General features: G+C 35.0%; 1 protein-coding gene across 1 annotated transcript in view; it reads right to left on the minus strand.

Annotated features, from left to right (window-relative positions):
* The window catches only part of LOC136027993 (peroxisomal ATPase PEX1-like), a gene marked incomplete in the record, with an annotated part of 82,546 nt that overhangs the window by 11,748 nt on the left and 57,239 nt on the right, over positions 1-13,559 (minus strand). The window contains 3 exon segments of the mRNA XM_065705558.1: positions 7,105-7,239; positions 9,327-9,502; positions 12,300-12,468. Coding sequence (XP_065561630.1) covers positions 7,105-7,239; positions 9,327-9,502; positions 12,300-12,468 — 480 coding nt within the window.

A 13,559-nucleotide genomic window follows, 5' to 3' on the forward strand; every position in this document is an offset into this window, starting at 1 on the left:
TAAATTTGCAAAAAGTTTTTACTTCAATAAATCACGGCAAAAGATTTGACTGATCACAACATTTGACCTTTGGTATGTGCTTGCCAAATTTAGTAGCAATAGCACACAGTTCAGTAGGAACTTGAAAGTGATCTTCAGCTTTCTTTTCACGTGAAGTATGCAAACGAGATTACTAATACAACCCTACTACTACTGCGACTCTCATTACTACTGAGGCTAAGAGTATAAAGGTATAACTTTTAGGGTGTAATGGAGGGGGGAGTTGAACTGAATCAAAACACACTGTGTATATGCAGGTTGTCAGAAGGGCGTATTCTAGGAACTGCTTGGAGTATCAGGTTGATACTAACAGGGCTAATTGTGGGGGATATTGAACCAATCAAAAGACAATATTTGCACGCTACTACTGCTGTTACTGCTACCAAAGTTAAGGGTATTCAGGTGATATTTTCAGAAAATCTTGAGAGGATGTTGAACTAAATCAAAACACACTATGTGTATACAGGTTTTATCACCAGTATCCTAAGAACTATTTACGGTACTAAATTGAAACTTCAGCAGGTGGTGAGGGGGGGGGGGGGTCTGAAAAAAAAATGCTATGTACATACTGCAAATATTGCTACTAATACTACTAAGGCTATTGCTACTATTGAAGCTAAGGATATTAAGGTGAAGCTTATACAGAATGTTTAGGGAGATGTTGAGCTGAACAAAACACACTATTGGACTGTAGATTGTCAAAATCCTGCACCAGAAATATCTGGGCAATATTTCAGGAAAGGCTTAGATAATTTAGTTGAAACTTTCGGTTTGTGTTGAGGCGGATTTTGAACAAGCCAAAAAGCACTATGTGCATAATGCTACAACTACTATTACTACAATTAATGCAACTTGTGAGACTAATGGTATTAAGGTGAAACTTTCAGGCAACGTTTAGGGGGAATTTCAAGAAAATTAGAACACATATATGCAAGCAGGTTGTCAAAAGGGCACATAAACAATATCTCAGGGATAGCTTAGAGTATTAAGTTTAAACTTATTAGGTTAAAGTTTAAACTCAGGGCATGTTGAACAGTATGTTACCACTATTGCTACTATTACTACGGCTACGACTACTACTTCTAATGAGACTAAGGTTATTTAGGTGAAACCAAATCAAAACACACTTTGTGTACTCAGGTTGCAAAAAGGATGCATGAGGAGCCTCTCTGGAACAGCTTATGGTGTTAATTAGAAACTATCAGGGCGTGTTGAGAGATGTAGAACTAAACAAAAGACACTGTGCATACTGTTACTACTTCTGCTACTACTACTGATATTACTACGACTACTACTACTTGGGCTAAGGGTAGGAAGATAAAAGTTTCAGAGGATATTTACTGAAATGATTAACTAAATGAAGACACACTCCGCGCATGCAAGTTGCCAAAAGGGCGTATCAGCAATATCCCAGGAATGGTCTAGGGCAGTGGTTTCCGAACTCATTTAGACACTGTATCCCTTTTTACCCACAAAACATTTAGGTACCCCTTCTCATTTACCAGTAGTAAGTAAATTATAGTTAAAACATTAAACATATCTTAAAGCCTTAACCTTTTAAACTCAATTGCGCATCACATTGGCCGGCCGGGTATCCCCTAAAAAATCTTCTGTACCCCCAAGGGGTGGGCGTACCACAGTTTGAGAACCACTGGTTTAGGGTATTAAGTTGATACATTCAGGGCATGTTAAGGGGGATGTTGAACTAACCAAAATGAACTATGTGCATACTACTCCTACTACAACTGGTACTACTACTACTACGGGTACTACAACTGCTACTACGACTACTACTACTGGTACTGCTGAAACTAAAGGTATTTCGGTACAACTTTTAGGGAATATTGAGGAGGATGTTGAAGTAAATCGAAACATATTATGTGGATGAAGGTTATTAAAAGGGCGTTACAACTATATCCCAGGAACTGCTTAGAGTATTAAGTTGAAACTTTCAGAGCATGTTGGAGGGGATGTTGGACAAACCACAAGGTACACTTTTCATACTACCACTACCATTTCTACTGCTCTTAATAATACAACTACTAGGGCTAATGGGAATTAATAAAAAAAGAATCAGTAAATGTTGGGGGGGATTTTAAATGAAATTGAAACACACTATATGTATAGAGGCAATCAAAAGGACGCATTAGCAGTATCTTAAGAACGACTTAGAGTACTAGTTTGAGACTTCCAAGGCACGTTGAGGGGTAAGTTGAACAAGTAAAAATGCACTATGCAGATACTACTACTACAGCAGTAGTAGTACTACCACTGGTATTAGTACTGCTGTTACTTAGGCTAATGGTAATAATACAGAACTTTCAGGGACTGTTGAGGTGGATCCTGGGCTAAAACAAAACACATTACGTCAATACAAGTTATTCAAAAGGCGTATTAACAATATCTCAGAAACGGCTTAAAGTATTAAGTTGAAACTATCAGGGTATGAGGAGAGGACGTTGAACTAAACCTTAAAGACACAATGTGAATACTATTACTACTTAGTACGTATACTACTACTACTGCCACTAATACTACTACTAATGCTCTTACTATAGCTTCTGCTACTATGACTACAACTATTGGTAATGACAAGGGTATTAGTAAAACTTTCAGGGAATGTGAGAAGTGATGTGGAAATGAATCAAAACACACTATGTACATGTGGGAGGATTATCAAAGGGGTGTATTAGCAATAGGGGAAGTACCCAATGATTTTAGGAAAACCTTAATTAAACCACTGTATAAGAAAGGTGACAAGAGCGAGTGTCGTAATTATCGAGGCATTAGTCTGGTCTCTGTAGGTAGCAAATTACTGAGTAATATGATACTTTTTAGACTGAGACATGCTGTAGACAAAGTTTTAAGGGAAGAACAATGCGGTTTTAGAAAAGGTAGAGGATGTGTCGACCATATTTTCACTCTTAGGTTAATAATTGAGAAGTCCCTTCCTTGTCAAACACCTTTGGTCCTCAGTTTTATCGATTATGAGTAAGCTTTCGATTTTGTTGATAGAACAGCATTAACAAAGGTCTTATCGTTATATGGTATACCTGAAAAATACATTAAAGTGATTTGCGTAATGTACGAGAATAATACTGCTGCGGTTAAGGTAGGAAATGAGGTTAGCAACTGGTTTTGTATTAAATCAGGAGTTAAGCAGGGTTGTGTTCTATCCCCCTTTATATGGATCATTTTGATGGACTTCGTCTTAAGGAGCACAGGAACGGCGATTGGAGACCATGGAATCAAATGGGAAGGAAGAACGCTCCTGGACTTAGATTATGCTGATGATTTAAGCATATTAGATGAAAGTGTGAGCAAAATGAATGAATTTTTAGAGGTTTTACAAGTTCAGGGCGCTAAAATAGACTTGAAAATTAATGTTAAGAAGACTAAGTCACTAAGGCTAGGAATAAGTGAAGATGAACAGGTGACATTAGGTAACGAAAAGATTCATCAGGTTGGGAGCTTCAGTTACCTTGGTAGTATTATTAGTAAAGATGGTGGGAGCTTTGAAGATGTTAAAAGTAGAATAGCTAAGGCTCAGGGTGTTTTTTCACAGTTAAAACAAGTTTGGAAGAATAGAAAGATAAGTCTACAAACCAAGATTAGAATATTGGAAGCTACAGTGATGACAGTGGTCAAATTGGCTCTGAAGCATGGGCACTCCGAAAAGCAGATGACAATTTACTAGATGTTTTCCAGAGAAATTGCCTACGGATTGTTTTGGGTACCCGGCTGACTGACCGTATTTCAAACAGTAGGTTGTACGAAAAGTGTGGTTCAATTTCGCTTTCTGGGGCTATAATGAAAGAAAGGTTGAGATGGCTAAGCCACGTTCTACGGATGAAGGATGACAGATTACCGAAGATTGTCCTTTTTGGCCAACCGTCTAGGGCTACACGGAAAGCAGGTCGTTCTGTCTGGGTTGGGAGGATGCCATAAATAAAGATTTAAAGGAAATGGGAACTTCCTGGGAGGGTGTAAAGAGGGAGGCTTTAAATAGATAGGTTGGAGGAGGAGCGTGCGTAGCTGTGTTGGCCTCAGGCGGCTTGGTGCTGCAGTGAGTTATTAGTAGTAGTATTAGTATTAGCAATACCCTAGCAACACCTTAGGGCACTGGTTCTCAAATTGTGATAAGCGTACCCCTTGGGGTTACATTTTTAGCGGGTACACGGCCGGCCAGCAAAAAAATTAGACAACCCTTTAACTCTAGGGCTGGCAATTTTATTTATATTTTAGCTATAATTTACTTAGTACCAGTAACTGAGAACGAGCACCCAAAATTTTTTGTGGGTAAAAAGGGGTGCAGTATCGATATTTGAGAACCACTGCCTTAGGGTATTAAGCTGAAACTCACAGGGCTACCAATCTTGCAACCCCTTTTACTACTAGTACTGCTATTCTTACTGCTACTATTGAACTAAATCAAAACAGCTAAAGTGCATTCAGGTTCAGGGGCGTAATTTCGTCAAAATCCGGGGGAGGGGGGAGGGCAAAGTTAGAGCCAATTTTCCCAAATCAAGAAAATGACAGTAAAACTAAAAAAAAAAATAATCCACTTGATACCGTAAAGGAACTATTTAGTACTTTAAAAGTACTATAAAGGTAATTTACAGTGCTATACAAAGGTAACTTATAGTACTATAAAGGTAAATATGCAAAAACTAATCTGTTTCTGTTAATGCTTGAATTATACAGGTTTATCTTAGTTTCGACAAGATTTTGGAAGCAACTAAATTTCAGTTGGGGAGGGGGGGGCAAACCGAGGTCGGGGAAGGGAGGAAACTTAGGTATGGGGGGGGGACAGTTGCCCCCTGCCCCATAGCAAATTACACCCCTATCCAGGTTGCCAATGAAGAACAAGTTGCCAAGATATTTAGATAGAATTTCTTAATACTAGAATAGGTTGCAAAGTTGAGACTTTCACGGTATGTTTATGAGGCTGTAGAACTAGACCAAAACACACTATATGTAAGCTGGTTGTCAATAAAACGTCTTAGCAATATCTCAAGAACTACTGAGGGTACTGGGTTGAAAATTTCAGGACTACTATTATTACTAATTCTGCTCTTGCTATTGAACTAAATCAAAAGAGTTTAACTGCCTCCAGGTTTCAAAATAGACTAAATACAATGTCATAGGAACAGAATAGGGTATTAAGTTTTATATTTCAGGGAAGTTGAGAAAGTGTAAAAGTAAATCAACAGATACTATAAGTCAAGATTTTCAAAAGGGCGAATACTAAAAAGAGATCTTGAAAAAATTTGGCATAAGCCACAATCTGGATTCTTTTAGTAGGCCAAAGATTGAAAATATTCTTTTCTTTACCATTAAGAAGAACTATGTTAATTAAAAACGAAGATATTAATTAAAAAAATATTTTTCCACAAAAGAAGTTTTTCAAAGAGAGACAAAGAGCTACATCAGGCCAAAGATGAGAAGAAATAAAGTAAGATAATTTTTCAAGCGCAAAAATACCATAAATCATAATCAATAAATAAATGAAGCCAAAATGAACAGAAATAACAATAAGTAGCCTAGTCAAACTCAAAACGAGCAGAAAATAAGAAAGCGAGCGAGCGAGAAAGCGAGCGAGCGAGAAAGCGAGCGAGAATAAAACTATATAACAAAATAAGAGTAGTGCTGATACCCCAGTGCCTTCCAAAGACCCCGAACATAGTTTGCAATTTATTGAAAACAAAACATGTTTTAAAGGTTTTTCTTTTTTTATCTAAGTCCAACATTATTAAGAATTTCAGGATCAGTAGAATCAGTAGATATTTTAAGCTGTTAATTCCCATTCACTTCTTTTTTTTTTCAGGAATCTTAGCTATGGCGGTGATTTTCATTTTTCGATATTATGAGGAGCAGAAAACACAGCTGGAAATAAGGATTATAATAATATAAAGACGCATCCGTGACTATCCTTCTCGGGGAAAATACGAATTTTTTTAATTTCATATATAAGGGTTAAGACCACCGATGTAGAATTATCAGAAACGTTGAATTTGATGACAATAATTTAAATCAAAACCATCTTCTTTTTTGGCGGTGTTTCCCCTATTCCTAAGAAAATTGTAAAATTTCCTAAGCTATTAAATCTTAATGGTAAACTTTAGATTTATCGAATTTTATAAGTTTAAATTCAGCATAAAAAAAATCAATGCTTCTCAGTTTCGTTTCGTTTATAAAATTCTATTTTTTAAAGCTATAGTTTTATTACCAATAAAGAATTTTCAGGCATCAAAATAGCGTATGTAACCTCTGCATTCACGTTATTTTGATAATGCTGAAAAAGAATGGCATGCAATTTTTAAGCTACAAAAACTAGACTTCTGTAAGATACTCTTTTTAACGCACGCAATACAATGTCGAAAAACTTTCTAATGATAGCTCTTTTTATGCCACCCAGCTACTGAAGAGGTTGATATTTCATCCTGGACAAAAACATCTATTTCAACAACTTTTTTGTATAGCAATTCATACCATCACACATTATTTTTCAAATAGAAATTTACTTATTCCCAGCCCCCGTTGTTATGAATATGAATGCCCGCATTATATTTTCCCGAGTGTCATTTTCCAAACCTCATAAGCTTTTGATTTATTTATAAGCGGAACCACCTCTTTGTCTCTTTCATCGAAGAAGACAATTTAATCCATCGACGTTCAGAAGTTCTTTCTGAAGAATATTAATAATCCCGATACAATACCACGCGATGACACATTTGCTTTTTTTTCTTACAGTGCTTTGCGTCAGTTGAATAACGTAAATTGATCACAAAAAAAAAACTCCTCTATTTCCTATATAGAAACATAACAAGTAATTTTTAAATGCCCTCTTAAGATGGGTTTTAGTGGCTAATATCGTTAAGTTAAATTCACTAATTTTAATTGCATTAGAAGACATAATGACTTGGCAACCCTGCTTTAATGATTCCAAGAGCGTCTTCACATTATACATTTTTGAAAATTAATTTTCTTTTTTGTTTCCTTTTACTTCTGGTTAAAATCATTTCTTCTTCCAAAGATATTAAATGAAGCTAGGATAAAAGATACCTTGATACTAATGAAATTAATTCCACATTCCCTGGCAACAGCTGAAGCTAACATTGTCTTACCAGTACCAGATGGACCATATAAAAGGATTCCTGAACGAAGTCGAATTGGGATTTGAGCAAACAATTTCGGAAACTGAAACAATGAGTTTGGTTTACTTCATTTGTGAGAAAAAAGGAGATAAAAGGTTGAAAAACGGAGAAATTATTGGCAGGAAGATTGGAGAAAGGAATTTGAAAATCAAAGAATGCACATAAAATGGAACACTTAAATTATAAGACAGAACCTTCCAAAGTCCCTCGTCCAAAAAAATTTATAGCTGTTACATCTCCTCCTTCAAATACAAACTGAAAGACAGCTCTGAATAAAAGGCTGCTGAAAAATTAAATAAAACTCAAAATAGTGGGTAAAATATACATAATCGACATGCAAAGTGAATAAATAAGAATGTGAGATAATAAAGAAAATGAAGCCCTCATATCCAGAGATGGAAATGGAACCGTAATGACAAACATCACAAACATATAAACCGAAAAGAGTAGGGAAGGAGTAAATACTAAGGAGAAAATCACAGTTGTTGCTGTTTCTAAGAAAACAACAACAACAAAAAATACTAACAAATAGTTCAAACAAAGAAAAAGAATCTTAAATATTACAACAAAAAATGTTTATGATTTACATGATTATTACAAACGATGTACATATACTTTTAAGATTTTATAAGTCAGGAAAAATAGAGAAAGAAGCATAATTCGACTGAACTAAGAAAAAAAAGCCAGCATAAAACAGTAAATGATTCCCATTCCACAAGACACACAAATGCTTGTATTTTACACCATGTCAAAGTCCCTAAAATAATTATGTAGCATTTTAATGCCGTAAGACATGGTATAAGGTTGCAACTTCTTGCTATAATGGGCAACAAGAAATATAATGCTTTTATGTCATCTGTTATTTCAAGTAAGGTTCTTTTTTCTAGCTCTCTAAGGTTTGGCAGGTAAAATTCAAACATCAAAAATTCCAAGTTTTAGCGATTTACACAAGCCAAAGAAGGTATGTATCCCATCTTTCTACATTTAAAATTTAAAAATAAAGCTGGAAAACTAAAGAAGATACGAGGCAACAGATAAAAATGATAGAAGGAATATACTGATATTGAGCGGGAAGGCTAGAAATGGCACCCAGAATGACAGTTTTAAAAACAACTATTGTAATTGCACCAGCCAAGGGATAACTTTTAATAATCTAAATTCTACAGGAGAAGCGAAATTCTGGTTTTGGTGGAACATCAAGAAAAAAAATAAATAAAGTATACCCCTAGTATTAGTAGTCTCAGATGTTCAATATTTGGTTACAATATTCCTTTGTCATGAATTCATACCCGGTATACTCGTTTTTTCGTAAAGTATACCCGTACCATTAGTAGTCTCAGATATTCAATATTCCTCTGTCATGAACTTATACCCATATGTTTGTGAAGTATATTCGTACCATTAGTAGTTTTGGATGTTCAGTATTTGGTTACAGTATTCCTTTGTCATGAACTTATTCCCGTTATACTGTACGCTTGTAAAGCATACCCGCACCATTAGTAGTCTCGGATGTTCAATATTTGGTTACAAAATTCCTTTTCATGAACTTTTCTGTTTATCATGCGTTTTCTGTGCAGGATCTAAATAAGATATAATTTGTTTAGGCCAAATTTTTGGTTGGGATATAAAATATAATAAAGTTCTCGAAATAATAACCAAATAGCAAACAAATGAAGTTACGCATTAAAGTCCATAAATACATATCTGTGGAGTTGGTCCTCTTTACCACCGATGAGTAACTCGGACTCCTGTGACTCTAAACATAATTGCTCCGACTTCAAAAATTTTCCTTAAAAAAGAAAGAACTCCGGCTCCAACTCCTATTGTTTATGTAGTAGTAATATAGTATTATGGTTCCAAAAAAACGTATTCACTATAATTGCCCTACAATATTCATTTTGTTTATTATTGCCACTTTTTAGTAGTATTTAAGAGAATTTGCCTTCAGCCTTTATGCGATTCCAAAACTCTGACTTGAACTCAGATCCCGAAGGATCTTTCATTATTCCTATTACTCCAACTCCATTCAGCAAAAATTTACTAAAAATCCATTACTTGGATAACCGAACTTGAAATATAATAAATAAATAAAAAGTGTGGCTTGACATTTGGAGCAAACAGCAAACTCACCTTTGCAGGCCACTCGAGAGTTTCAACCAATGTCTTTTTCACTTGTTTTAGACCACCGATATCATTCCACTTAATAGTTGAATTTTTCATTAGACTGATACCTTGAAGGCTGGTTGGGACGTATCCGTTCAAACTTTTTTCGACATCATCATACTCTACTTTCAAGTTTGCCAAATCTAAAAACATTGGTCCAATTCAACAAATCTACTTCATAAAATACTCCCACTGCACAGATTTTAATTCAGAAGTTACATATCGCCGTCACAACGGTACATATTAGATTTTCTTAATTGTAAGAGTATAATCAAAACACGGTTTTCACACATACGTGCATAGAACATAACGAGAGGGAGATTCACCCTCCAAAGGCTCCCAAGGGATTCGCCTTCCCATTGGCTCAAAGCCACCTTCCATCTACTGAAAAAGGAAGAATTGTGGGCTAAAAACACTTCAATGCTTCCAACCCTGTGTGAGAGTTGAACAGTTGGGATTTCAACGATTCATATGCTCTCCCCTCTTTTTCCAAAGAAATCCTCTGATTACTTTGAAAGGTTGGACCTATGGAGGTTTAGACGTTTTTTCCAATGTTCAGTTAAATAATGCAGCTTCAGTTTGGCATAAAGTGCATAGAATTTTGCATAGTAGTCTTTGAGCTAGATGGAATCAAGCCTTTTCTCAAACCGTAGCTGATCAAAAATACCCCTGATCAAAAAAATAATACTATTGAGCGACCCGGCTCAATAGTAACCAAAACTCTAAAAGATGAAATTTTGATACCAATAGTTACATCAAAAGAATCGAATTTTAATGCTGATTTTAAATATATAAATTTCATCAAGATTATTTTGACCCATTAAAAGTTAAGAGCCTGAGAAAATTTGCGTCATTTTAGAAAATAGAGGGAAACACCCTCTAAAAGTCATACCATCTTAACGAAAATCACACCATCACATTCAGCGTATCAGAGAACCTTGTCGTAGAAGTTTTAAGCTCCTATCTACAAAAATGTGGAATTTCGCATTTTTTGACAGAAGACAAATCACGGATGCGTGTTTATTTGTTTTTTTCTCCCAGGGGTGATCGTATCGACTCAATGGTCCTTCGCAAGAGGGCTCATTCTAACGGAAATGAAAAGTTCTAGTGCCCTTTTTAAGTGACCAAAAAAATTTTTCCCCAAAGTCACTGGATCAAAATTCTGAGATAGCCATTTTATTCATCATAGTCGAAAAACCTAATAACTATGTCTTAGGGGGACGACTTACTCCCCGAAGTCCCCGTGGGAGGGGCTGCAAGTTACAAACTTTGACCTGTGTTTACATACAGTAATGGTTAATGGGAAATGTAGAAACGTTTTCAGGGGGATTTTTGGGTTTGGGGGAGAGTTGAGGGGGAGGGGGGTTACGTGGGAGGATCTTTCCATGGAGGAACTTCTCATGGAGGAAGAGATTTTCAATGAAGGGTCGCAGGATTTTCTAGCATTATTTAAAAAAACAGTGAAAAAATAAATATGAAAAGTTTTTTCTACTGAAAGTGAGGAGCAGCATTAAAACTTAAAACGAACAGAAATTATTACGCATACGAGGGGTTTACCTCCTCGTAATACCTCGCTCTTTACGCTAAAGTATTTTTAGTAATTTCAACTATTTATTCTATGACCTTTGTGATTCAGGGGTCATTTTTAAGGACTTAGGACAATATTTAAGCTTTAGTGTAAAGAGCGTGGTAATTTAAGCTTTAGTGTCGACGAGGGGTGAACCCCTTCATATACGCAATAAAAACATACGAATATAGAAGTTCGTTACGTAAGTTACGTATATTTTTTATTAATGAAAATTCGTAAAAAATTAAAAGCTCTAGTTACCTTTTTAAGTAATCAAAAAATTGGAGGGCAACTAGGTCTCCTCCCTCGCTCCTTTTTTCTCAAAATCTTCCGATTAAACTATGAGAAATCCAATTAGCCAAAACAAATTAATATGCAAATTTCGTTTTAATCATTTATGTGCGGAGAGCCAAGATCAAAACATGCATTAATTCAAAAACGTCCAGAAATTAAATAAAAAAAAAAACAAGTTTTTTTTTAAATGAAAGTAAGGAGCGACATTAAAACTTAAAATGAACAGAAACTACTCCGTATATGAAAGGGCTTTTTCTCCTCAACGCCCCCCCGCTCTTTATGCTAAAGTTTTTTACTGTTTTAAAAAGTAGAGTTAAGAGAAAGAGTCAAACTTTAGCGTATAGAGCGAGGCTTGAGGAGAAAAAGCCCCTTTCATATACGGAGTAATTTCTGTTCGTTTTAAGTTTTAATGTCGCTCCTTACTTTCATTTAAAAAAAATTGTTTTTTTATTTAATTGTTGACAGAGCCACTTCATTATCAGTCACGGCACAAGCCCTGGCTTGACCTCCGAGACGTCAGTCCGCCATGCATCCAGCTAAAGCCAAGAATAAGATCCGACAAACAATTTTAAATTCATAAGAATAGATTTTATTAATATTTGGTCATTAATGGTTCTACAAAAGTTAAAGACCTGGTGTTAATGTTGAAGTACAATCCGAGACAGGTCTTCTCTTTTAGCGTAGCCTATAATAACTACAAGCCTTAATCTTGTAGCTTGTGATTTCACGAAAGTCCTTTATTTTTAATCTTCATTTCTTTCAATTGCCGTGCTGTATAAATACAGGAAGATAGCCCCTTAATTTTCAAAACTGAAAATAACAATCAAAGAAACAAGGAATTCAAACAAAAAGGAGATATGCAATATTCTAGCAATAAATATAAAAGCAAACACTACAAAAACGAGTACTATTACTTTTATTTTTAACAATATGCCTATTTTTAAGAAAATTATTGATGCGATAGTGTCCTATGTAACGTCGTCAATTTTTATGCTTAACTTTTTTTTTTAAGTTTGTATTATCCAATAATAATGTGATTTTTATCGATTCTAATAACAGCAAGAATAAATTTTTCTCACCCTGTGAACTATGTCTCTGAAAAGAAAAGTCAAAAGCTCTTTCTGCAACGCATTTAATATCTGCAGCTGAATAGCCTTCCATACGATTCAAAAGTTCGTCAAAATTTTCATCAGTTTCACCAGGTAAAAAACTTGGACATATCATTTGCAGCAGTTTTAATCTTTGCATCTGAAATAATTAAATATAACTGTAAAAATGACAAGTTGTATTTAAATAACCTGGGGTTTATGACCTTTTTCCAAATATAATCTTCATTTTTAATAGATCCCATTTATTCACTGATTGTAAAGAGGAGAATTACGTTTTTTGCACTATAGACATTCGTTTTTGTCTTGTTCACAGAGTAACAGCAATTCTGGAAGCTGTTTATACAATTATTTTTTTTCATTTCTTAGTTTTTTCTGTCTTTCTTTCTCCAGTTTTCTTTCTCCCCTTTCTCCAGTTTAGTTTGTCGTTTTTTAGATGGTTTTAATTTAAAAAATGTTTTTTCTTCTTCAAAGTTTTTTTTCTTCTTTCCATTTAGAAATTCTCCAGGATGTGGAGCCGAAATATTCTGATTTTTTTTTTATTAATTAATGTTTTTTTTGTTCCACGGCTTTATTTAAATTATCCCCATTTTATCCCTTAATTTTTCGTAAATGGAAAAGCAGTGTGGCCTAGGAAATTATTTATGCATATAATTAAACTAAAGTCTACATTTTATCTTCAAAAATCACCCCCCCCCTTTTTGGGCAACCAATCGGTAAAAAAATTGCACTTAAAATGGCAGTAGGATCACTACAATTTTACAACAGTCTAATTTTTAGCAAGATTTCAACCTTGATAAGTAAAAGGTTGATAAAGATGTCCCTTATATCCCCTTCAAAAATTTTGATAAAACTTGTGGCTCTGGCAACAGACTTAAATAAGGCCTTTCTGTTACTGGCACGCTAAACTATACCTATGACAAATGAAAAAAGAACGGGAAAAAGGTAACTGATTTGAAAAAGCAAAGAATGGGCAATTCATTTAGAACTGGCTATTCGAGTTTGTCTCATGCAAGTTACACGTGCTTAAACCTGGAAAACCCATTTCGAGGTCTGAAAAGTGAGAAATTACAACGAGTTTATACACTACCAATGATTAAACACAACAGTAAACATGAAAAGTTGAATGTATATAATCAAAATTGAAGTCTACATTTTATCTTTAACAAGAGCTAAGAGCTCATATGGCACTTGTGACGAGGTCGGAAGAGCCAAGAGCTCATATGGGCATGA

Source organism: Artemia franciscana, chromosome 1 (assembly GCF_032884065.1).
Source record: "Artemia franciscana chromosome 1, ASM3288406v1, whole genome shotgun sequence".
Taxonomy (NCBI): domain Eukaryota; kingdom Metazoa; phylum Arthropoda; class Branchiopoda; order Anostraca; family Artemiidae; genus Artemia; species Artemia franciscana.